General features: G+C 39.1%; 1 protein-coding gene across 1 annotated transcript in view; it reads right to left on the bottom strand.

Annotated features, from left to right (window-relative positions):
* The window catches only part of LOC149140801 (protein REDUCED CHLOROPLAST COVERAGE 2-like), a 49,411-nt gene extending 23,813 nt beyond the window's left edge, over positions 1-25,598 (bottom strand). Inside the window, exons 1-9 of the mRNA XM_089449941.1 lie at positions 24,589-25,598; positions 23,360-23,421; positions 23,077-23,169; positions 22,734-22,806; positions 21,946-22,449; positions 21,540-21,604; positions 21,288-21,419; positions 791-832; positions 139-672 (exon numbers count right to left, since the gene is read on the bottom strand). Coding sequence (XP_089306067.1) covers positions 139-672; positions 791-832; positions 21,288-21,419; positions 21,540-21,604; positions 21,946-22,449; positions 22,734-22,806; positions 23,077-23,169; positions 23,360-23,421; positions 24,589-24,658 — 1,575 coding nt within the window. The 5' untranslated portion in view covers positions 24,659-25,598. The remainder of the gene's footprint in view (positions 1-138; positions 673-790; positions 833-21,287; positions 21,420-21,539; positions 21,605-21,945; positions 22,450-22,733; positions 22,807-23,076; positions 23,170-23,359; positions 23,422-24,588) is intronic.
* Between the last annotated feature and the right edge of the window lie 529 nt (positions 25,599-26,127).

The raw sequence follows: 26,127 nt of genomic DNA, 5'->3' as shown, positions 1-26,127 counted from the left end.
CTCAGCTCCATCCTTCAAATTTTAGTTTACAGTATTGATCTTGAAAGATATATGTATAAATAATCCAAGCAATACCTGATCCCAAAGAGGTCCACATTTAAACTGGAACAGGAGATAAAAACTTAAAGATATACTTACATGTACAGTTGTGCTCTCATCTGCAGTTATTCCTTTCAGCAGATTTCTCTCTGCAAGTTCCCTAGATGACACTCCTGGGGCTTGGCTGCCATCAATCTTTCTATCTAGTTTTTGGCTTGCATCTGGAACATCTCTTCTGACTGATATCTTTAAGTCCCCGATAGTCTCTTCATGCAATATTATATTGGGATCATGAGATTTTGTTTCATCTGAACTTCTCTTTCCGTCTATAACGTGTTGAACGGCAGATACAGCTTTAAAGACAGCAACATCAACAAATAAACTATGAAGTAGGAATGCTTTCCTATCCCTTATTTGTCTCTCCTCTACAGTTTTGCAAGGCATAGCAGCTAGAATGGAAAATTCTCTCGCCCAGGGTCTCAGATCACTTTTGCCGTCTCTTCCTTGACCCCCACCATTGCCATCCCAGGTTTCATCCTCTACTGGTAGAGGTGGGAAGACAGATGGTGAATCAGCAGCTACTGGTGGGACAACCCATGTATTTGCACGAAAACCATATGGAAGGTTTCCAAACTGCAAAAAACGTAGAAGCCTTGGTTGTCATGAATTGATTATTCCAGAATCTGCTTATCAAAAGGAATAACAATGCTTCTGCAGTTACTATACAATAAAATGAAAACAATACACATACCTTATTACGCTCTGAAAAGGCTTTCATGAGACAATCATAGGCCTGGAGAGCAACATACTATATCAGTTCTCTAATTTATAGTAGACAAAGAGAGAAAGAAGACAGAATTTATGTTAATGTCCATGGATGACCAATGCAGTTAAACAGCCTACTGAAAATCAGCATCTCAGTGATTAGAGCATCCTTAATGCTAGAGTTGAATGTATACTAATTCATACAACAAAATAAAATAAAGCAAACTAAAGTGAAAAGAGAGAAAAACCTACAGACCAAAAGAAATATGTAGGACTTTTTGAGAGAGAAAAATTTATCGAGACATAAAACATGTAGGAATTAAAAATAACATAACAGTACACAAACGAGCAATTACTGCTATGTCAAGGACCAGTTTCCAGAGATATTGCAGGACCAAACTAGAACGTGAGGTCAGTGTATTATTGAAATCATGTCAACTGCTCATTGTCTACTTCTAGCAGCTTTTCATTGTTAAATATCCAATACCAGATCTGATATATTTATGTCTTCAACGATTATTTTGTACCCAGAAATTATTTAACTCAATAAAATATGAAAACTGTTAGAAAATAAATTCACTTGGCTAGCCCCTTTTCCATGAGTTATGGGATGACGTGGCATCCTCTTGAATTATGGTGGCCAAAACAAGAAGGTCAATTTCCGAGTGGAATAACTTTTGCATACAGACTTCGATTGAAGTGATTCTTGCCCTGTTGGAAAGGTCTCTGTGTAGAATAGGAAAAAAAGGTGTTGCACTAAAGCGGCAAAACTTTACCCCCAAAAAACATCGTTTGATGCCTCAAAATGCTCCCAAAAGGTTTCAGACCCTAATTTGCCAAAATGGGTTCCACCGGTAAAAATAGTCCTGTGAGTTGATTCCTCCACTTTTTCCACTCTAAAAGCATCAAAATGGATGACAAACAATATAATAATCCAATCTCGATCATGTTGAAAAATGTAACTAGGTTTTGTTTTCATAATGACGTGTAATTGTGATTTTATGTAATTGATGTAAAGAAGAAAATAAATTTATTTTTGTATTGCTTGAATCATGGGTTTCATGATCAGGGAATTTTATTTTATAGTTAAGGCTCCCATTGTGAGCCTTTAGGTTTGGTCATCATGTCATAAAGTCTAATGAGTCAATGTCAAAGATTGAAGACCCATTTGGGCATATTGTACATTGTAAAAAGAGAAATTATTTGAATCATTAATCCTCCAAGACCATGTCACAAGCCCTCCTTGAAGTCGGCCTACAAAAAGAGAATAAGATGATTCCAGAAGGGCATGTTGGCCAAGGCACAAGGTAAAGTCAGCTTATTTTGATGGACAAACCACCATATATAGGGAAGCTCAACCACACCTTGAAGTGCATTCTATCAAGCATTCAAGACAAGAAAGGAAGTGCAAAAATCACAAAAAGAATAGCCTCTTAACCAGCGAAAAGAAAGAGAAGGAGAACGAAGGAATTTTAGACCGTCTTTGGGTCAATTCTTCACACGTATGGCGGAAACTAGGGTTTCTGCAGTAGGGTTACAACAACCCTTGCAAAATTCAAGTAAAGGATCTTCACATCATCATTTTTGCTAGCCAAAATATCAAGAAGAAGCCCTCAAGCCAAGCGAAGGAGTAGCACATCACAAAAGTCCATAATTCAGCCCACACGTGTGATTTTGAAGAGATTTCAGGTAGCTGATAAATGCTGATCTGTGGAGGAAGGCCGAAACTTTAGAGAAGCCAAGATTCACTGTATAAGGCAGGTTGACTTGTATTGACTTGGGGTAGTAGAAGCAATGAAGAAGGATCTTGTGACTTGGTCTTGGAGAGGTTGTTGTGTCAAGGGTCTTGGTCTTGGTATTCGTCAATTGGTCTCTATAAGAAGAAGAATTTGTTTTGGGTTTTCCTCTCAAGTTGGAGAGGTTTTGGCCCTAGTTGATCACTTATATTCTGTGTCTCTTGTCTCTATATTGTTTATGCTAAGTTACCAGGATTCGGATCCGGATCCGGATCCGGATGCGGATACGGATCCGGATCCGTCAGATTTTTAAATTTTTTAAAAGCCAGGATCCGGATACGGCGGGGAAACGACATGTATATTATATAATATGGAAAAGGCTACAATATTCATGGTTACTGGTCTAACGTCTGTTGATACAATCTGAATATCTCAGCATGCAGCTACATCATTATGTGTAGACAAAATTGGCCATCTAAAAATAGCTTGTATGTGGTATGTAATAGGGGCGACTTCCACCCTCACAACATACTTTTAGGCCTTGAGCCATTAATATGTCTCCTTACTTTCAAAGAAGATAAACATTAGCAATTATAATTTGCAAAAATACAAAATTTTAAATATATAATTATATTTCATGCGATATTTAATAATAAATATATATTTTCAATATATGATATAATAAACTAATATATTTGATTTAATAGATATATATAAATTTTAATATTTCTATTTATAGTGCAATATATAAATTATAATATAAATATAGAACTTAATTCTAAATTATAATTTTTTTAAAATCTAAGTTTGAATCTTATATATATATAATTTTAATTTAGAAATTAAAATATAAATATAAAACTTAACTTTAAAATACCAAATTTTAAAATTTAATTAATATATATGAGCTTACAATATTATAAATTTTAATTTGTATAATATATCTGTATTATTATTATTATATGTTATAAATTACATAGTTGTTAATATTAATAAGTTATATGCTGAGTTCATTAATATATGAGCTTACGATATTATAAATTTAAATTTTTATAGTATTATCTGTATTATTATTATTATTATTATAAGTTATAAATTATATAGTTATTAATCTTAATAAGTTACGAGTTGAGCTCCCGACATCTGAACGTAAATAATCTCTAGAACATTAATAAATTTTCCGTGTCTCCAAATGTCCGCATGTTCCAACGAATGGTTAGCCCTTGGTTTCCGATACCATAGTATTTCTAACATTACTGATATGTTCCATTGGTGACGGGATGACCCAGAGAGGGTGCCCGCCATGGTGGCTACAACAACCCACGAATGCATTTTACTAGCCAGGTATTAAGCTAAGTATTATTTGGGAAATAACCTCTTCCGTGAGCAAATAGACCGAAGCTAGGTATTTATTCAGCGAATATTAATAGTGTGTTAATTCAACAAATATTAATAGAGTATTAATTCAGCGAATATGAACTTCTCCCGTTAACAGAGTATTAATTCAACAGATATTAATAGAGAATTAATTCAGCGTATATGAACTTCTCCCGTGACCAAAGGGACCCAAAGTTAGGAATTAATTCAACGAATATTAACAGAAAATTAATTCACTGAATATAGGTATTTTTGTGTTGTAAAAATCCCAAATTGCAGGAACGCAGTTTGAATTTCGGGGTGCACATTATCGTGAAGCAAACATTTTCATATGGGTCCCTAGGCGGATCCAAGCGAATCCGGATCCGGATCCGGATCAGATCCGGGGATCCGCGAATCCATCCCCCATGGCTGACGGATCCGGTAACATAGTGTTTATGCTTTGGTATCTGTTTCATGAAGAAGAAAACTATAATAATCTAAGCAAAGAGAAGATCCTAATCTAAAGAAGTAAAAAGCACTCACAAGCAGTTATCATTACAAGAGAAATCTCGTAATCCTAATGCCCTAGATTTCTCAACATGGTATCAGAGCTAAGGTGACAAATCAAGGAAAGAGCATCTCATCAAGAGACACACAAGCACTCAAGGATCAAATATCAAAAGACATCAAAGCAAAGTCAAGATCTACTAAGAAGTGTCAAAACCCTAGATCAAAGAAGTCTACACCAGAAGAAGTCTTGGGATCCTCAAAAGACCACAAAGACCCTACTCAAGTTGAAGACCTACAAATATGTTGATTTGGGGTAGCATTGGATGTGCTCTAGCCACGAAATTTGGTAGAGGTTGGGGCACATGAGATCTCCAATACCTAGAAAGGGTTTGGGCAGATTCTAAACAGATCAGGAGATATTAAAATAATTAATATTTTAATGGAGTCCCTAAGTCTAAACGTAGGGAAAATAAAATATTAATGTGTATTAATATGAATCTGTGTTAGAATGATCCAAAAGACATGGATCAAACCAGATCTAATCTTAGTCGTTGATTAGGGACTTAATCTCAGTCATTGAGATGTCAATAGGAAAAGTATAAGAGGAGGCTTGCGGGTCACTTGGAGAATACACCAGAGTGATCAATCATTCTATTCTCTAGAGCAGGGTTTGCTAAGAGAGATAGAATCAGTGATTGGGAGAGTAGCAGAGGGGCATTGAGTACAGAGAGACAGAGAGGCAGAGATAGTGCCAGGAGAGCAGCAGAGGGGCATTGAGTACAGAGAGACAGAGAGGCAGAGATAGTGCCAGGAGAGCAGCAGAGCAGCCAGAGAGAGAGACGCAGGAGCAACCAGTGCTCACATAGGGCCATGCAGAGGCAGCTAAGTGCTGCGCAGAGCACCAGAGAGGCTAGCGTCGCTGACAGAGAGGCTTAGAGAGCTGACGTAGAGCCTCTTGGGGCTGACGCAAGCCAAGATAGGCTAACGCAGGGCTAGCGCTGGGTTAGGAGAGGCTGACGCAGTCCAGATTGGGCAGACGCTGGGGTTTTTGGGGCATATTGGTGCTGAGTAGCTACCGAAAGAATTATTCGGGGTTTCAGCCAGTAGATTTGTCAGAAACTGAGAGGTATTACTGCCAAGGAAATTCTCTATTGGGTAGGCCAATTTCGACACCTAGATTGTACTCTGATATTGCTTAATAAGAAAACCCTCAGATAGTTGCATCGATTTTCCCACATTGGGTTTTTTTGGGGACATTAGTCCAAAAATAATGGTGTCATATGGTGTGTTTGTTCTTGTTTCTTTTAGTTGCTAATTTGTAATATGTTGAGCATGCACTGGTGTTTATTTTCAGTATTTACATTGTAAATAACTTGTTAAGGAAAAATAACAAGTAGGTAGGAATAAATTAGATAAAGTGCATGAAGGGTTTCTAACTAAGTAAACTTAGAAACTTCAACATGGTATTAGAGTGTGATTGCAGATCATAGGAGGACTAAAAGACATCAGCTGAGCAGAGCAATAGCAATAGAAAACAGTTGTCCCGAGGTGACAGAAGTTGTTTCTAGCAACGCAAAAGCCAAGGAGTGTCACGCAGAGCTAGCCAGGGCCACGCAAAGGAAGCCGGGAGCTGCGCAGAGCCCCAAAGAGGCCAGCATTGCTAACGCAAAGGGCTAGAGGGCTGACGTAGGGCATCCCAGGGCTGACGCAGACCAATCTGGGGTGACGCAGAGCCAGCGTGAAGCAGAAAGAGGCTGACGCAGTTCATAGATAGGTAGTTGCTGGGGTCAAGAAGGCTGCAGGAATATTGCAGAGTGGAGTTGGTGAGGTACTGTAGTCAGAATAGTACCTGACAAAGCAGGGCCAGAGGAGTTGTTACCGAGGGTTTCTAGCCGAGGAACCCGGATCAATAGTGCAGTTGCACAAGACGATCAAAGTAGGGGGCATCTCGACAAGCGGCAGAAGGATTTCCAGGAGGGAAATCAGGACTCAGAGGGAGTCTAGAAGAGAACTTCTAGACGGGAAGTAGAGACTCAGAGGAGTCAAACAAAGAACTTCCAAGAGGGAAGTAGAGGAGCATCATGGCACTACACAAGGTAAGTGACTAGGATAGACTGGACAGAGCATTGAACTTCGCAGTCTGGAAGGCCAGAATCTTATCCGTGCTTGACAGGAATCGTGTCAAGAACTTCGCCTTGAAGGTAATAGCTGTCCCAGTCGACCCCAGTGATAATAACAAGTACGAGGAGGTGATGGCGAGGGCCAAGTGCATTATCCTTGACAGGGTCAAGGATCATGTGGTACCACATATAGCCGTAAAGAAAACGACATTTGAGATGTGGGAGGCTCTCAAGAAGCTGTACCAACATACTTATGTGCAGAGAAGAATGCTGTTTGAGAATCAAATGAGGTCGTATCAGATGAAGAAGGGGCAATCGATTGACACCTTCCTCGGAGGACTGAATGAGATCCGAGACTAGTTGACTTTTGCTATAGGAGCGACACTGGAGCAGGAGCTAATGGTGAGGACAGCTTTGAATGTTGTCTCAGAAGACTGGGAAGTATTTGTCAAGAGTATATTGGGCAGAGGGACACTTCCACCATGGGACGAGATGTGGGCAGCTCTTCGCCAGGAAGAGATCAGATGGCAGTCAAAGACGGGTAGCAAAAACAAGGGGATCAAAGTCAAGCAGGAGGAGGAAGATGTGGCCCTAGCATCTGAGGGAAATCAGGAAAAGCGGAAGAAAAAGGATCTCTCCAAGATCAAGTGCTTCCACTGTGGGGAGTTGGGTCATTATGCGACCCAGTGTCCAAGGAAGAAGAGTAAGGGAGAGTCTTTCGAGACTAAGGCAACGCTAGCACGGGCAGAGAAGAAAGTTTTGATAGACGATGACTGTGCCATGAGTGCACACACGCCACTTGAGCGGAAGTGGGGAGACATCGCGCTGTAGTCAGGTGGGCTACAAGCGATGAGGGGCAGGATCCTTGAGGTACCCAGCCTCTTGGATTAGACCTTGCTACGGGAGCCCCGACGAGGAGTAGCAAGACTGGCTGAGTGGGTAGAGACAGATGCGGATGGAGCAATAGAGGGAGCTACAGTGCAAGAGTCCCGAGACAGCGCGAGGCTAGCAGGCTACAGCAGTGCGAGAGGCACAAGAGTGTTGCACTAGTGCAGGACGGCATAGAGAGGTGTGCAACAGTGCGAGATGCAGGGAGTTGTTGCAGCAGCGTAGAGGTCAGAGAGGGAGCACTTGTTAGCGACAAAGGGAGATTCAACATCAGTGGGTGTTTCTAGCTCAACAGGGAGGTCAGTTACTTACTTCTCAATAACTGAGTTGCAGTGCAGCAATGGGCAACACGATGCAGCATGATGAGAGTAGGTGCAGTGCGGATGCAGTGCTGGGAGAAAGGACCAGCAGCAACACGGATGTAGAGGGAGCTGTCGTACGGATGCAGCAGTGGCAGTGGTAGAACCATGGGCAGCAGTACAGGATACAACAGTGCAGAGGATGTTGGGCAGGAAGGCCTAGCATCAGCACATGTACTGATGCTAGATGATCAGAGTAATATTCAGTGAGCCGTATTGCTAGAGCAAAATCCTCGCTAAGAGGGAGTGTTGGTTTGGGGTAGCATCGTATGTGCTCTAGCCACGATATTTGGTGGAGAGGTTGGGGCACATGGAATCTCCAATACCCAGAAAGGGTTTGGGCAGATTCTAAACAGATCAGAAGATATTAAAATAATTAATATTTTAATGGAGTTCCTAAGTCTAAACTTAGGGAAAATAAAATATTAATGTGTATTAATATGAATCTATGTTAGAATGGTCCAAAAGACATGGATCAAGCCAGATCTAATCTTAACCGTTGATTAGGGACTTAATATTGGTCGTTGAGATGTCAACAGGAAAAGTATAAGAGGAGGCTTGAGGGTCACTTGGAGAATACACCAGAGTGATCAATCATTCTATTCTCTAGAGCGAGGTTTGCTAAGAGAGATAGAATCAGTGATCGGGAGAGCAGCTGAGGGGCATTGAGTACAGAGAGATAGAGAGGCAGAGATAGTGCTGGGAGAGCAGCAAAGCAGCCAGAGAGAGAGATGCAGGAGTAGCCAGTGCTCACGCAGGGCCACGCAGAGGCAGCTAAGTGCTGCGCACAGCACTACAGAGGCCAGCATCGCTGATGCAGAGGCTCAGAGAGCCGACGCAGGGCCTCCTGGGGTTGACGTAGGCCAAGATAGGCTAACGTAGGGCTAGCGCTGGGCTAGGAGAGGTAGACGCAATCCAGATTGGGTAGACGCTGGGGTTTCTGGGGCAAATTGGTGCTAAGTAGTTGCCGAAAGGATTATCTGGGGTTTTAACTAGTAGATTTGTCAGAAACTGAGAGGTATTACTGCCAAGGAAATTCTCTGTTAGGTAGGCCAGTTTCGGCACCTAGATTGTACTATGATATTGCTTAATAAGAAAACCCTCAGATTGTTGCATCGGTTTTCCCACAATTGGGTTTTTCCAGGGACATTAGTCCAAAAATAATGGTGTCATATGGTGTGTTTGTTCTTGTTTCTTTTAGTTGCTGATATGTAATATGTTGAGCATGCACTGGGTTTATTTTAAGTATTTACATTGTAAATAGTTTGTTAAGGAAAAATAACAATAAATCAGATAAAGTGCATGAAGGGTTTCTAACTAAGTAAACTTAGAAACTTCAACAAAATAAAGTTATCTTGAAGACTATTCATCCAAGAGAAGAAAGATCAAGGACGTTGTCATCATCTTCAAAAAGTTCTAAGGCAATCTCCCTTTTTCGTTGAATCAAGGTCCTTAGCATTGAAGAAGATCATTTGAGAAGCATCAAGACATCATCAAGAAGTTATCATTGATCATCATCAACAAGGACATCACCATCAAAGGATCTAAAGTGATCTACCTCTTTGAGGAGTCAAGGATCACTCTTGAAGAGAACTATCTTCATCAAGAATAAGTTCTCCATTATCTATATCATCATCAAATTCAAGGAGGCAGCAAGTGGAAGAAGCATCTTCACAAGTACGTATATATTTATGTCTACATATGAATCTGTCAAAATGCCTTTTTGCAAGGAAAGCAACAAATTGGCAGAGGCTTCAAAATTTCTTGCATGGAAGAAGAGGACAAATCTGAATCTCATTGAAAATGAGGTCATGGAACATGTCAAAGGCTCAATCACCAAACCACCGAAAGAAGATGCTCAAACACTTGCAAAGTTTATGAAAGGGGAAGTAAGGGCTTAAAGGATTCTCATAGAATCCATCAAGGATCCCCTCATTCCATATGTATCTAAACTTGAAACTTCAAAAGAAATATATGACAAACTAGTAGAGTTGTTTTCCATAAGCACTACAAGAGAAGTTATCTCATTAAGACAAGAACTCTACAAGCTAAGGATATCAAAAGAAGAAGGAATAACCTCATACTTTATGAGGATATCTAAAATAAGGGATCAACTTCAAGATCTGGGAGAAATAATGTCTGACAAGGAGATGACCATTGTAGTACTAAATGCACTACCAGAGGAGTGGGGTAACTTTACTTCAAGTATTTATGGGAAGAAAGAAGCTACTCCATTCCAGGATCTATGGTCACTATGCAAGATTGAAGAAACCAGGTTGAAGGCAAAAACTGATGTAGGATCAAATGAGCAAAATCAAGCATATGCTGTTATGGCAAAGAGAAAAGGAAAGTTTGGGAAATTTGGTCCTCAAAAAAAGAAGAAGAACATGGCTAAGATTCAATGCTATGGATGTCAAGAATATGGGCATTACAAGAGAGATTGTCCTAAGCTCAAGAAGGACAATAACAAAAGAGGTAGAGAAGAAGCCCATATCACTGAAGAAGTGGAGGAAGCTGAAAGGAAGAAATCCAAGAAAGAGGAAGTAAAAGATCTCTACTATGACTAAGATAGTCTTCCTCACCTAGTCCTTTTCAAGTTTTTGTTTCAAGTTTTTCCGTTGTAAGATATGGCTATCACGAGTCACTAAGAAAGCATGATAAATGCATCATGTTAAGAGATGGCATCATAGAAGCATTAAAAGCAAGAGCTCGTGCCATTTGTTGAAGAAAGTGTAACTAGGTTCGGTATTTACAAATGTAATTTTGATCTTTGTACTTGTCAAGAAAAAGAAATATTGTTTTTGTAAATTATAAGAATGAGTTTCTTGCTCATTTCATAGGTCTAGGAAAGTCAAAGAGTCAAAGAGCTCTTCTTGAGCATATATGTAATGTATACAAGTCTACCTAGTGACTAGATTAACCCTCCAAGACCAACACAATCCTCATGAAGAAGACAGCAAGCAAAACGATAAGGAGTACAGTCATGTCGGCCTCAAAAATATATATATAACTATCATGTCGGTTCAATAAATAGACACAATGTTTCACACTGTATGTCGGCTCATTTATGGAGACGTGACAACTATAAATACCCCGCTGGGGTCACCACAGGAAACACATAACTTCGCATAAGCCTCTGCAACTTCGGATATCTCTGATAATTTCGGATAAGTTACAGGAAGTACAGTAGCTCAAGAATTTTGGATAAGTGCAGAAGTTCAGGTTTTCGGATGGAAGGATCTCTGTGGTTTTCGGTGATGCCTCAGCCTCCTTACAGTCTCAATAAAGCATTGTCCAGGCATGCTGAAACATTGTCCCAGTCATAGCATATGTGTGGTGAAATACACTCTCGGCATACCTCTGTCTCAAGCATACTGTCTCGGCATTTTTGTGAAGAAGAGGATCACCCTCAGTCTCGGCATACACTTAAGATGCAATTATATCTTGATCATAGAAGTAATCCTAAAGACACAGTCACAAGCATGATGAAGATCTCGATATATATATCTTAGCATAAATATCTCCGTGTTATCTGAATGAAGGAGCAACAATGATCTCATTGAAGCAGCAACGATGATCTAGTTGTTATGAAGAAGACCTTGGTGAGGGTGCAACAATAATGTTGCAGCAGTAATGAAGATTTCGATGATGCAATAGTGATGGCCTCAATGGTGCAACAATGATGATGATCTCAGCAGTGTCAAAGAAGAGGATTGGTGTCTTGGTCTTGGAGTGGCCTAGTAGGTCAAGGGTTAAGGTCTTGGTATTCGTCAAATGGAATCTTTATAAGAAGAATTGTGTGCGGGTTTTCCTCTCCAAGAAGGAGAGGTTTTGGCCCTGGTAGAAAGCCAAACATCTTGTGTTCTTGTCTCTTTGTTTTTGGTAGCTATTTGATGAAATAAGAAACACACACTCTAATAATGTCAAAGAGAAGATTGTGTTAATAAGAAAATTAAAATGCCTCACAAATAGTTATCAAGTTAAGAAGAATCACATTAATGTTACTTGCCCTAGATTCTTCAACACCATCATCATAGGAAAGCATGATAGATAGCTGAAGTAGAAGTCTATGGCAGTGACCTTTGGAAGGATACAACTCTTGGTAACCTCATTAGAAGCATAAGTGATACTTATGGAAAAAGAAAAAGTGATCTAGTACGAAGCTCATCATACATTAGTTAAAAGGAAACATTTGTTGGATCAGGATACTCAAGATCCTCTGTTGGAATCTTCATCGAAAAGTTCACCAATAAGAAGGAAGCAAGTGTGTCATCAAGAATTCCAAATTGTAGGAATTCATGGAAGGATGGTATGATGTCAAAAGAAGTGAAGCAGATCAAGGAATTGAAGATCTTTCAATCAAGGAAGCTGCTGAATGAAATCTAAAATGACCTAAAGGAAAATGAGGTATGTATGCTTGTATTTGATAAAATAGTGTCATGTCATATGGTTGCAAGTAACATGAATGAATGCTCTACCTCGAGAGCATGATCAAAGGAAGGATCTCTTCCTTTGAAAGGATGCAGGAAGGCATGGGTCACACATCAACTAGATGAAATCAACATAATATGTCCTCAAATAAAATATGAGATGGTTGACAAAAAAATTGGAGGAACTCTGATTGGAAGTTCGTGGAAAAGAAATGTGTGAAGAAAGAAAGTAAGAGATCATGAAATATGAAACTATGGAAGAAGCGATCAACACCCAAGGACTGAAAGATTTGACTATGAAATCTCCATGAAAGATATGGAGACTATGATGAAGTCTGAAAAAGAAAGAGACACTTGACAGTGTATATCTTTTGGAGATGTGTCAATGTGTATGCAAGATGTTGATGCTCACAAGAAGATGTCATGATGAAAGACCATCACAAAGGTAATTTTGATTTAATGTTCATTTCTTATTTTTGAATAATATTTGGATGGGCTTATGTAGGGCTGCCAAGGGAAGAGTTGTGGATGTCTTCCACAACTGATGCCCATGTAGCAGGATGAAAGATCCTTAAGGAAACATGGCATGAAGAAGGCAGCATGGCATGAAGGAAGACCAGATATGGACTAATGGATCACTTTCCAATGAAAGGAATGATGACATAACATGACTCATGGATGAAAGTGATGGATGGTCGATGCCCTATGAAGAAGTCCCAAAAACATGAAGACTCTTGAATAAAGAAAAGAAGTTCATGACATCGTAAGGAGGAGTTCTTCAAGTAGCTGGTTGTCCCATGATCTCCACCTAAAGAGCTATTGTAGATCCCTAATTAAGAGGGAGTCTGGAAACAAGTTTATAACTTGGTAGAAACTTGGAAGCAAATTCCTAAGCCAAGAGGGAGCTTAGGTACATTCCTTCCGTAGGAATGCTTACATTCCTTCATTGGCATAGGTATATCCTCCCTAATTAAAAGGGAGAGATAGCCACATCATTCTTGTCTTCACTTGGGAAGATAGAATGGAGGATTGGGTAAGCACCTGGGATCCAATACTTTTTGAGGATGCGTTAGGGCATCCAAGATAAGAGTAGTCGTAGAGGACTGATATTCTTTGAGGATTGGGAATCCAAGATAAGAATAGTCCTGAGGGAACATACTCTGATAGAACCCAGGTGGGGTATGTTCCGAGAGAGACAACGATGGAGGTGTCTATAAATCATTGGTCTTGCCATCATTGTGCTCCAATCTTGTGGAGAGATATAGTTGTTAGTCAAGGCCTTGCTATATGACAATGCTAGATGATATGATGTTATACAGATGGGTTACCAATCCGACTCTTCTTATGAGAATTCTTCAAATTGAGGATGCCCAAGTACCTTGTATGGATTATGAATACCTCCCTAGTTAAGAGGGAGTGTTAAAAAATGTAACTAGGTTCCGCCTTCATAATGATGTGTAATTGTGATTTTATGAAATTGATGTAAAGAAGAAAATAAAATTATTTTTGTAATGCTTGAATCATGGGTTTCATGATCAAGGAATTTTATTTTATAGTTAAGGCAAGGCTCCCATTGTGAGCCTTTAGGTTTGGTCATCATGTCATCAAGTCTAATGGGTCAATGTAAAAGATTGAAGACCCATTTGGGCATATTGTACATTGTAAAAAGAAAAATTGTTTGAATCATTAACCCTCCAAGATCATGTCACAAGCCCTCCTTGAAGTCGGCCTATAAAAAGAGAATAAGATGATTCCAGAAGGGTATGTCGGCTTAGGCACAAGGTAAAGTCGGCTTATTTTGATGGATAGACCACTATATATAGGGCAGCTTGGCCTCACCTTGAAGAGCATTCGGTCAAGCATCCAAGACAAGAAAGGAAGTGCGAAAATCACAAGAAGAATAGCCTCTTAACCAATGAAAAGAAAGAGAAGGAGAGCGAAGGAATTTGGGACTGTCTTTGGGTCAATTCTTCACACATGTGGCAAAAACTAGGGTTTTTGCAGTAGGGTTACAACAGTCCTTGCAAAAGTCAAGTAAAGGATCTTCACATCATCATTTTTGCTAGTCAAAATATCAAGAAGAAGCCCTCAAGCCAAGCGAAGGAGTAGCACATCACGAAAGTCCATAATTCATCCCACACGTGTGATTTTGCAGAGATTTCAGGTAGCCGAGAATTGTTGATCTGTGGAGGAAGGCCGAAACTTCAGAGAAGTTGAGATTTGTTGTAAGGCAGGTTGACTTGTGTTGACTTGGGCAAGTAGAAGTAGTGAAGAAGGATCTTGTGACTTGGTCTTGGAGAGGTTGTTGTGTCAAGGATCTTGGTCTTGGTATTCGTCAATTGAAGTCTCTATAAGAAGAGAAATTTGTTTTGGGTTTTCCTCTCAAGTTGGAGAGGTTTTGGCCTTGGCTGATCGCCTATATTTTGTGTCTCTTGTCTCTATATTGTTTATGCTTTGGTAATTGTTTGATGAAGCAGAACACTAGAGTAATCTAAGCAAAGAGAAGATCCTAATCTAAAGAAGTAAAAACCACTCACAAGCAGTTATCATTACAAGAGAAATCTCCTAATCCTAATGCCCTAGATTTCTCAACAGATCACACCTCCCCATTTTGAGAGTGTTTTCATTCCCAAAAGCTTCTATTGAATGAAGCGAGGAAAATTTTCCTCCACCTTCTCTTGGGTGTACCATTTAGCTTTGCTTGAAAGTTGTCATTTCAACCCAATCTGCCAAGGGTCATGCTGCCCCTGTCTCATAGTTCTAAACCTCTTATGCAAAATGGTATCTTCTATCAACTCTGTCTGAGCATCTGGTGCCAAATCCTCTATAGAAAGTAGGACTTGCTCCTCTTCTTGATGTAGCATGGAAGGCTCATAGAGCTTCATATTCTCCACATTCACAATGGAGTAAATGTGCATGTATGGGGGTAGATTGATTCTATAGGCATTATCTCCCACCTTTTCGAGTATCTCCAAGGGACCATACTGTAGAGCCTTGATTTCTTACCAAGACCTTGTAGCCTCTGCTTGTTCAACTGTAACCATACTCTATCTCCCACTTTGAATGACTTCTTTGTTCCATGTTGATCATGCCAGTCCTTGTATTTTTCCTGCGACTTCTGCAATGTATCCAATACTTGTATATGGATTTGCCTGATCTTCTCAACACTTTTTTCAACCCTTAAGGCATCCCTTGTAAGATCCTCCCTTCTCCTTGCCGCCCATATGCAATTTCCAAAGGTGAAAGTGGAAAATATGCAAAACAAGTTTCAAATGGTGACTTACCAGTAGAAGTGTGGACTACTTTGTTATAAGAGTGTTGTATATATACCAAATTTTCATCTAAGGTCTTTGAATGCTTTTGATTGTAACCCCTCAAAAGTTGCACCAAAAGTCTCGTTGAATACTTTTGCTTGCCCATTTGTTTGTGGATGGAATGTTGTAGACCTCTTCAATTTTGTGCCCATCTTCTCCCACAATGTAGTCTAGAATGCACTAAGAAATCTCATGTCTTTGACTGAAATGATGCTCCTTGGAATCCCAAATCGCACCTAAACATGTTCAAAAAACAAGTTTATTGCTTCTTGACGTTGATGATCTTTTTATAGGGAATTAGAACACACATCTTGTTGAACCTGTCAACTACCAAAAACAGGTAGTCATGTCACTTCCTAGTTGTTGGCAAAACTCCTACAAAGTCCATGGAAACGCTTTCCCAGGGACGAGTGGGTATAGGTAAGGGATGATGATATAAACCTTGTTTCCCGTTCCTAGGCTTGCCAGTACAACAAAGCATGCATCCTCTTATAAACCTAGCTACATGTTCTTCCATCTTGGACCAATACACATACCTCTGCAAATTGGTCACTGTCTTCCCTATTCCAAAGTTCCTTTCAACCTTGGAGGTGTGGGCCTCCCTAATTAGCTGCAATCACTCACCTTTAGGAACACATAGCTTATCTAGCCTATAGAGTAATCTGTCCTAGAGATGGTAGTCAACGGTGTTGTCGCCATCATACACATGACTCTTACTCTGTAACTGCTAAAACACCTCCTTGAAGTCCTCATCCTTTGAATATGCCTCTTTGTATGCATCATGGGTGAATGACCCCATATGCATCAAAGTTCCCAAAGTTGTGATCCTTGATTTGGATTGCCTTGAAAGCATGTCGGCTAACTTGTTTGTGTTGTCCTTCTTATACTTGATCACAAAATGAAACTATTGTAGATACTAGAAACCCCGTCCACTTGTAATGCCTGGTCTATTGTAGTTTACTCTGTTCCTGCAAGTATTGTAGTGGTTGGTGATCTATGTGGATTACTGTCTCCTTTCCCATCAGATAGTGCTTCCATTTCCTCACATCTTGCCCCAGGGCATAGAGCTCCTTGTCGTAGGTAGGGTAGTTAAGAACTGACCAGTGAAATACTTCAGAATGGTAGCATACAAGCCTTCCTCTCTACATCAAGACCACTCCCTTAGCATACCCACTTGCATCTGTCTCCGCTTTGAAGGGTTGTTGCAAGTTTGGTAATGCTAGAATTGGTGCTTGATTGATCTTCTTCTTTAACTCCTCAAAGGCCCGTTGTCGACCCTTTCCCCACTGGAAACTCTTACCACTTGTTTTTATGGCATGGAGTGGTGTTGCTACCACTGAAAATAAGGCTATGCATTTCCTCAGGTGTTGTGCCACCCCAACAAAATTCCTAACCTCAGAAATATTAGTAGGCACTGGCCATTTCATGATGGCCTCCATCTTTGCAAGATCTATCTTCAACTCTCTTCCACCTACCACATACCCCAAATACACCAATGAATGTTATGCAAACTCACACTTCTTGAGAGATTTGCTAGCAATTGGTGCTTCTTTAATGTCTCCAACACCTGCGTCAAATGTGATATGTGCTCCTCCCAAGTAGCACTTATACTAGTATATCAACCAAATAGACAATAATAAATGAATCTATATAAGGGCACAATATATCATTCATTAACCTCATAAACGTAGAAACCTTGCCTAGTTTTGAAAGCGATCTTCCCTTCTTCTCTAACTCGAGCCTAGTGATATTCAGACTTTAAGTCTAACTTGATGAAGTATTTCTCTTGTTGCAATTGATCCAATATATCATCTATTCTGGGCAGGGGGTACTTATTCTTGAGAGTGATTTTGTTCAACATCCTATGATCAATACACATCCACCAAGTCCCATCCTTCTTTGGCACAATGATGATGGGTGACCCACCTGATGATGTACTCAGTCGAATGACACCATGTTCTAGTAGTTGCAGCAATTGTTTTTTCACTTCACTTGCTTCTATAATAGACTACATGTATAACACAATGTTTGGCACTGGGGAGTCTGGAAATAGTTAGATCTCGTGCTCTACTTCCCTCTTAAGTGGTAACCCTTTAGGCTCCCAAGAACACATCCATGTATGCCTGTAGCAACTCTTTGAGTTGTTGTTTTTGTTTCTTAGTACACCCCTCTAGGGATGCCTTACCTCTTACCAACTCTTCTACAAACTGATTTTCTCTTAAAAATAGTAAAACATACTTCTTGTTGGAACTGATCAATTTCTGGCTTGGTTGGCCCTTACCAGCGAAAATTTCGACATCCCTTTTTGCGCGTTGATGGTGAACGATTTTCCATCCTTGGCGAGTTGGTACTGGTTGGCTCTCCGCATGAATATTGCATCTCGCATATACATGTGGGGACTTCCAAACACCACTCCACATAGGTCAAGGGAAACTATATCTAGTTTTACTTCATCAATAAAATTAGCATTGATAACAAATCTAATTTTACAGTGTTTTGTTACCTTTAACTCTATAGCCTTATTTACCCATCCCTATGGATATGGGCTTGGATGATCATGAACTTCCAATCCCAATTTGTTGACCAACTTTGTTGCAATGAGATTCGCTTGCGATCCTGAGTCAAACAAAGCATTAATCTTTGTCTTCTTAACCTATATCTTTATGTGGAAGAGTTTAGTCATTTCTTTCTCTTCCTGTTGCTGAAGGCTACTTAGATTCACCTCCTTCTGCACTGACATATAGGTGATCCTCTCATTTATGTCTGAGCTACTTTCAATCTGGTTGCTCGAATCAATAGCCATGAGATTCTTCTTCTTATTATCTTTTTTTTTTCTTTGAGTTAAGCTCTGGATGCAACTTCCAACACTTCTCCTTTGTATGATCGTCAATGTTATAGTGGTTGCTAGGATCCTTGCACTAGTGTGTTGTGGTTGTTGTCTTTTTATCCTTCCCCCCTTTCTACTTCTTTTTTCCCTCCTTAGAGGCATTTTGTTGCTCCTTCTGCTTCAATCCACTTGATTGCCCTTTCTTTGGGCCTATGTTCTCTAGGTATTTTGTGTGTACGCAAGCCTCATCCACCAATATGGGCTTCAACAACACTTGCTTTAGCAGATGGCTATGTAGACCCCCCAGATACTTGAGGAGTACATATGGGTTCTTTGGGGAGATACCCAGCATTATGGCCATCTTTCTGAAATCTGTGGTGTACCCTTGTACACTCTGCCTCTGCTTTTGCCTGAAGCAGTGCCACCGGATCCATTCGTCCTCTACATACCTAATAGGGTAAAATTGCAGCTTTATGAGGGTTTTGAAGTCCTACCACTTAGTCACTGGAGGATCTCCCTCCAACCTCAAGGTCTTTGTGTGGCTTTCTCACCAGGTCAGGGCATAGCCCTTAAATTTCAACCGCACAAATGAAATCTTTTTTTCTTCCTCTACATGATGAACATTGAAATAAACTTCCTATTGCTGCAACTAGTGATTTAGCTTCAGAGTGTCAATATCACATTGGTACGGCTTGATATGGACCTTTGCTTTCATTTTGAACAGGGACTGTGAATGGTTCACAACACTTGAACTTGGGTTGATCTCTTTCGAGTCCCTTTTTCAGCTCGTTCTCTGTTTCTTCCCAATCTCGCCTTTGATCAGTCCTTTGCATTAGAACACTCATCTTTTCCAAATAGCCCAAGCTTATTGCTCAGGGCTAACATGAGGAGATTTACATTACGACTTATATCTGCAAGTTGTGCTTCCAATCGCGAAAACCTCTCTTCTGCAAGATCAAGACAATTATTCATAGATTTGTCGATCATGACTAGGGTTTTATGACTTTTGGCTTCACCAATCTAGATCCCCTACAAATCTCCACAATATACCCAAAGAAACCTACTCTCATACCAATATGATCCATAAATTGTTGTGGATATTCCACTAGATAGTTCATCAAAATTAATTTGAAATTTATACTTAAAAATCTGAAATCTATACTATTAGGGTTTATTTATCTTTAGATTTCTATATCTTTAGATTAGTGTTTATTGTGTATGCATGCAAATTAAAATTTATGCAAAAAAAAGATAAAACAAAATAAAGACTCACGAACCACATTTGACACAAGATATATTTTGGGAAACCCTTTGAGGAGAAAACCCAGCTAAAAAGTGAGGTCGCTCTACTCTCTTTCTCTAAACAGAAAATGGTTGTGAATACAAAGAAGTATGGCCTATGGCTTGTGGGCTACTACAGTGCACAAATCCTCTCTATGTTCTCTCTCCCTATCCCTTTCGGCTACTCTGCTCATTTATGGAACAAGATACACTCAAAAAGAATGAAACCCCTTTTCCTCCTAGTGGCCTAGTTATAACACAACCCAATAGCCTACTAGTGGTTAGGTTTGACTCCTTTATCTCTTAAGTAGAGTTACAATATTGACTCTTCTAGAGTCTTCTTCATCATAATCACGTGGCTAGCTCTTTTTCCATGAATTATAGGGCTGACGTGGCATCCTCTTGAATTATGGTGGCCAAAACAAGAAGGTCGACTTTCCAGTAGCATAACTTTTGCATACGAACTCCGATTGAGGCAATTCTTGCGCCATTAAAAATGTATCTATGTGTAGAATATGAAAAAAAAAAAGCGTTGTGCTAAAGTGGCAAAATTTTACCCCCCAAAAAACGTCATTTGATGCCTCAAAATGCTCCTGGAAGGTGTTAGACCCCAATTTGCCAAACTAGGTCCCACCAGTAAAAATGGTTCTGAGCGCTGGTTTCTCCAATTTTTCCAATCTATAAGCATCAAAATGAATGAAAAACAATATAATGATCCAATCTGGATTTATTTCTCTCTCAACAATAGCAATGTAATGTGTCCTCATCATCTCCCATAGGTTCTCTATATGATTTCTCCATGGGCCAAATCCCTAATCTCGAAAATGATAGACAGCTAAGATTAAATCCCAGCCTTCTTAGATCAACAATGGAGATTAGATCTAAGTCACTTAACTAATTTAAAAATTAATATTTATCCTTAGATAAACATTAGTCCAAAGTCAACATTAATTAAATAATTAATCAATGTACTTTTTCCTAAGTTAAAAACTTCGGAAGGAGACCATATTAGTTGCTTCTTTCAAACAACTAAAGAGGACTTCTCTTCTGCATGTCAAGACACCAAGCCTATGCAGAAGACCCTCCGAAGCTACAAAATCAACATTCATTGCCAGAGCATGTTATAGTACTCAAGGTTGAACCATTATTGAAAATTCTCTTTCAATTGCTGTCATAACTAAGGCCCACAGAAAACTGAAGAAGGAACTCTGTCCTATTAAATATTCAAAATAAATGCATCCCATAGCATTCACTAAGTGTAGAGAAAGAGAGAGAGAACTTTAGTCTTAATTAATAAAACCTTGAAGTGCAGACACAAAAAAAGAAGTAACATGTAATTTTGAGAGCCTCCATGAATTAAATGTAGAAACAAATTGTAGTGATATTGTGGCTCAGTCACATTTCAATATTTGCAAAGACAGTACCTGGATTATCACTGTGTTTTACATTGAATAACTTTCAACAAAAGAAGTTATCCATCTTATAAGAGACGATACATAATTTGCATGCAAGTTGTGTTGTTCTTTATAAGAACTGAAAGATGAACCACAAACATTAAACACTGATGTCAATTTCTTATACACGAGAGAAGGCATCTTGTAAGCGATTAAATAATATAAGGTGCAATAGAAGTATAGTTTGGACCTTAAAGATACTCACATTTGCAAAAGCCCTGCTCATCTGCTGTAGCAAGTTGACAAGTGCATGACTTTGAACAAGCTGCTTTCCAACACTATAAAAACCTTTGGTGCATGCTGTTACAGTCACCAACTTTCCATTGCAAAGCTTCACCTGTATATCAGGGGAAATGGCATGAGAAATATAAGAAATCTACAGAAGAAACAATTCAGTTCCTAGCCATTATGGAGGTGAAGCTCAAAATTAGTGCAGGATTGGATAAGAAGTGCTCACGTCTATAGAAAAAAAATCTCCAGGACGTTTGTCTTCAACAGATTGCCTTGTGGACTTCCTTATGACTGTACATCCCAATGTCATTAGTCACTAAAATACTATTCATAATTCACGTTTTTTTCCCTTCAAAGTTCTAACTCATAAGCTCCATAGAAAATCAACAAATTAAATTTGGCAATGTGCACATTGTTTGCCATGCTTCACAGTTCAAAATTTTCTGGAATCTTTGCATTACAATCAAATAAAGAACCATGGTTTGATGGCTCGAAGAGTACATGGAAAATCTTTCTAACATCATATCCATATTTGTATGGGAAATATGCATTCTCGTAATATTTCTATTATACACAAGATTGAAAACTACTACCTTCAAATTATAAAAAATTGCAGGGAACGGTATACTAACATTGGATAGGAGGCAAGAGATGTGAGAACGAGAAGAATTCATAGAACTGGCCAAGTTTAGAGGGAGGGCACATTCCTGTCATATCCCCTTTATCTGTGGCCTCTTTGGCAGCAGCCATAGCTGCAATGGCCTCAGATTTCCCCTCTTTCGAGGATTTCTTTCTTCCTTCACCCTTAGAAGAATGTTGGTTTGAGTTCTCCTCTCCATCATTTTCTTTTTCACTAGCCTCAACCTTACCTTCAACTTTTTGAAAGGTCTCTGGCTTATTGTCTTTTCCATCTTTGTTTGCTTCTTTTCTTTCTTTATTGCTAGAAGATTTCTTTAGAGCAACATCGTTGTTTTGTTCAGCCACATTCTCTGTCATTGAGTGAGCTGATTCTTTTCCACCTCCCTGCCCAGACCGAGGTTCCCCTTGCTTTCCTGAAGAACCAAAGCATGTTGTACAGGCAACAATGTCCAGTAATCTTCTAACGTGTGCAACTGCATGCTCTTCAGTGTAGTCCTCTGCAAAGGAAAAATAAATGAAAATCATATATGGAGTATTATGCAAACTTTGAGTATAAACAATGCATATTCTTCTTTGCATATATATTTGAAGCACGTATGCAAGTAGAAATTCAGTTTAGATCACTTCAAGAAATAAGAGAACAATTTTCTAATATTATGATTTAACATTATTTCTGACCCCTTTTCAAGATAAAAACATTTATATTTTAAAGAAAGGCAAGACAAAATTTCTAGCTATCTCCCCTGACTTGTTCAGATGAGGGAGCAGAGTTATTGGTTACCTTCTACAATAGTAAGGGCACAGGGCTTCAAGGTTGCAACATCTGATGAATCCCTCAACCTGTTGCCACGAACCTGGTATAATTCAAGTTTTTACAAAGTCATGGATACTTCAAGAAAACTAAGATGACCAATGTTGCCATGGTCACACTTAAGCTTTACAAACTAATAATAGAACGAGTTTCACTGTACATGGCTATTTCTATCTTGACACGAACACCTATGTTGTTCATGCAAGTAAGGTCATACCACATGATATCTTGAACAGAACCAGTCAATTGCAATCCACCAGCCTGTCAAACAATCCCATTATTTAATGAGCTTCTGAACTACTGATTTTCTTACCTCATGGGATAAAGAATAGTTGGTCAGATGGCATGTCTCCACATTCACAGCTAATAATCGGCGTAAATCAAGAATACGGTCTGTGGAAATTCCCTGTTTCCATAAAACAAACATATATTAAAATCTACTGTTGAACCAAACATAACTATCCATAGGTCTGGATGCTGCAAGATTGGATTATATTCATCATAATTCTTAAAGCTGGATCCAACATCTATGACAAGACTTATGTTACCACCTACTGTCATAAGCACTGGATAATATTTTTTATGAGATAGCGTACCTTTAAAATAACTTGAGAATCATCTGGAGTGTTCACTGTGACGTCTAGAACAGTAGGCAGGACTGCAAGCAACAAACAATACCATATAGTCATTGGTTGCTACCATAACAATTTCTTATTTTTAAAAGCAAACGGAGACCTCATATTTGTATTGATATAGAAGTACTAAGATCAGATGAACTTGTGAATAGCCAAGAAGCTGCCCACAGCTGGTCTTTGCCCTTTCAACCAATTATAAATTATCACTCACGTACATTTACAACCAATTGTTTTATGTTTTATTCTCAACTTTGAGTTTGCTTAGATTAGCCAAGAAGCTTCCCACAGCGGGTCTTTGCCCTTGCAGCCAATTATACGTTATCACTCATTTACATTTACAAACAATTGTTTTATGTATTATTCTCAACTTCGGGGTTGCTGAGATGGTTAGTAAGTCGCTATTTTAAAATCAGGATTGAACTAAATGTACCTTGCTTTATAGGGGATATACCTCCATTTCTCATTTAGAAGCAATTCAATTCCATTATACACCAATACAGTGAACTAGAGAGATACTTAAATGAACGCAATATTGTTACAAGGATATTTCATAAATATTCTCTATCGTTCAACCTTTTGGTTCATTGGAAAGTATTGACATATCCCTTTGTACACAATGAAAAGAGTTCGTGTAGAGCAATGTCGAAAGAAAAGGTGTTAAAGAAGACTCTATATGCACCAAAAGGGGCCCAAATACCTGCACTGCATCAGTTGAAACTAAATTTATATTACTATATTTGGAGCACACTTTTTTCCAATATTGTAAAGTTGAGAAAAAGGTCCCATGCCATAGTATCAGTCTAGAATCAATGCATCTAAATTTTTCCATGATTGATATCATCAAATGGAATATATATTAATTAAGCTTAAGAATCATTCAGCAGGGAAAGCTATTCATGCTTCTTATAATATCCAATCCGCAATATCAATATTAAAACAAACAAACAAAAAAGAAAATATTGTCCTTGAAAGAAATGTTAAGTTGTACTGATTGTTTAAAAAGAAAAATAAATTGAATGTATTAGTTTCCACAAAAGCAACTTATCAGTTATTGTTGCAAGTTATCAGTTATTGCTGTATGACATTTATATCTATGATATATACTTCAGCACTCTTTCTGAGTACTGAGAAGTGATGTTCAAGTGTAAAAAAGAAAAGAACTCCGATATTATAATGCTCCTATAACTTACTTTTTTCTTCCTTCTTCTTCTTATCTCCTTTGGATTTATGTTGTTTAGTACGGCCAGTCCGGGGAGCCATTCTGCATTCCAAACCAAATCTCACCCAGAGATGCAAATTTTAGAGGCAGCAATCCAAAATTCCACTGCCCTGCATGTGAAGTGCTCGTGGATAGTTTAACTTAGACTGCCTCGCTCTCTGATGAAGGCTAGCTCAATACACCTTCCTTCCACAAATCCCTCGTTGAATGCAAGGAATTTAAAAAGAATTTGGATTATTCAAAAACCTTGCATGCAAGGAATTCATAAAAGAAAAAAAAACACAATCCCACTATTACTAGAGCACCATCATCTCTGCTACATGAAATGAATCAATATTGTTGGAGAGGGAAGCTATAAAAAAAATTTAGCGCTGTGTATGCCCAGGCACCTATTAATTCCTATTTACCTCTATGACGAAAAGTTAAAGCGACCATCAACAAATGCTAAGCAACAAGAAGGGTAAGCGGTACGACCAAGTCCACTCAAAGGGGCAGGGGAGTATTACTATTAACCCAACGCAGTATAAATAAACAATAGTCTTATTCACCGCTTCTTCAAAAACTCAGGAAAAATGGCAGAATTTAAGAGTAGTGTAGACAAATTAAAACTTCTTTGAAAACTTGCAGAATCAAACCCAAGACCTAACCTCAACACCCAAAGGCTTAAGCTCCAAGTTTTTGTTTAGAAGAAGAAGAAACTTAAAATAAAATGCAAGCAAACAATTTCTCTTCCAGAGCTCTGCACATAATCAAGAAACCCAAAAGAGTAAACTAGACAACCAGAACTGCGGAAATCTAGAAAAGAAACTCATGGAGGGATTCAATCTGATGGAAGGACGAGACGGGGCGAAGGTCTGTTTCAATGCTGTGATGGAGAGTTTAAGATAAAAGATAACGAGGAAACGAGAGGCGCAAAAATGGATGAGGTGGCATGGATAAGGTGCCTTCTTACAGGAGGGCTGTGAGGGTGGTGATGTAGCAGATCTTAGCGCTTTATCACAAGCCTCTCATTTCACTCCCAAATTATCAACAAATAAATAGAGCAAAAAAAAGGCATAATATCATATTTGCTCTGCTGTTTAAGGTCAAATAGGAGGCATCGTTGTCCACCTCCTAATTTTCACCAAATCTTATATTTCCTGCTACACTCCTATGACATTTCTTTATGCGAGTGTCTTCATTTATGTTATTTTCACTCCAGTCATAGCGATTACAATAATTTTCTGACTAATTTGGTTAATGGGCTTCTCCCCATCAGTCTGTACAACGAGATGGAGGTGGCCAAACTAAGGCCACACGCTCGGTGTTTCGCAATCAGGGGCAGCCCTACGCCATCATTCCATGCACACATACATCCATGAATCAAACATTGCCCGCATTTCCATCGCCCATTTCTTGCCAAGTGGCAGATCAGGATATTGTTGTTTTTCACGTGTAGTCTTTGTTCTTGTTGCCCTTGATCATATGGAATTATAAAAAATACCAGCACCCTTAAAATGTTTTGACTATT

The sequence above is a fragment of the Pinus tabuliformis genome, chromosome X (genome assembly GCF_031772625.1).
Source record: "Pinus tabuliformis cultivar Carrire ecotype Pingquan chromosome X, CPIR1, whole genome shotgun sequence".
Taxonomy (NCBI): Eukaryota; Viridiplantae; Streptophyta; class Pinopsida; order Pinales; family Pinaceae; genus Pinus; species Pinus tabuliformis.
Note: the sequence above shows the minus strand (reverse complement) of the source record. Positions and strands in the feature narration are given on the sequence as shown.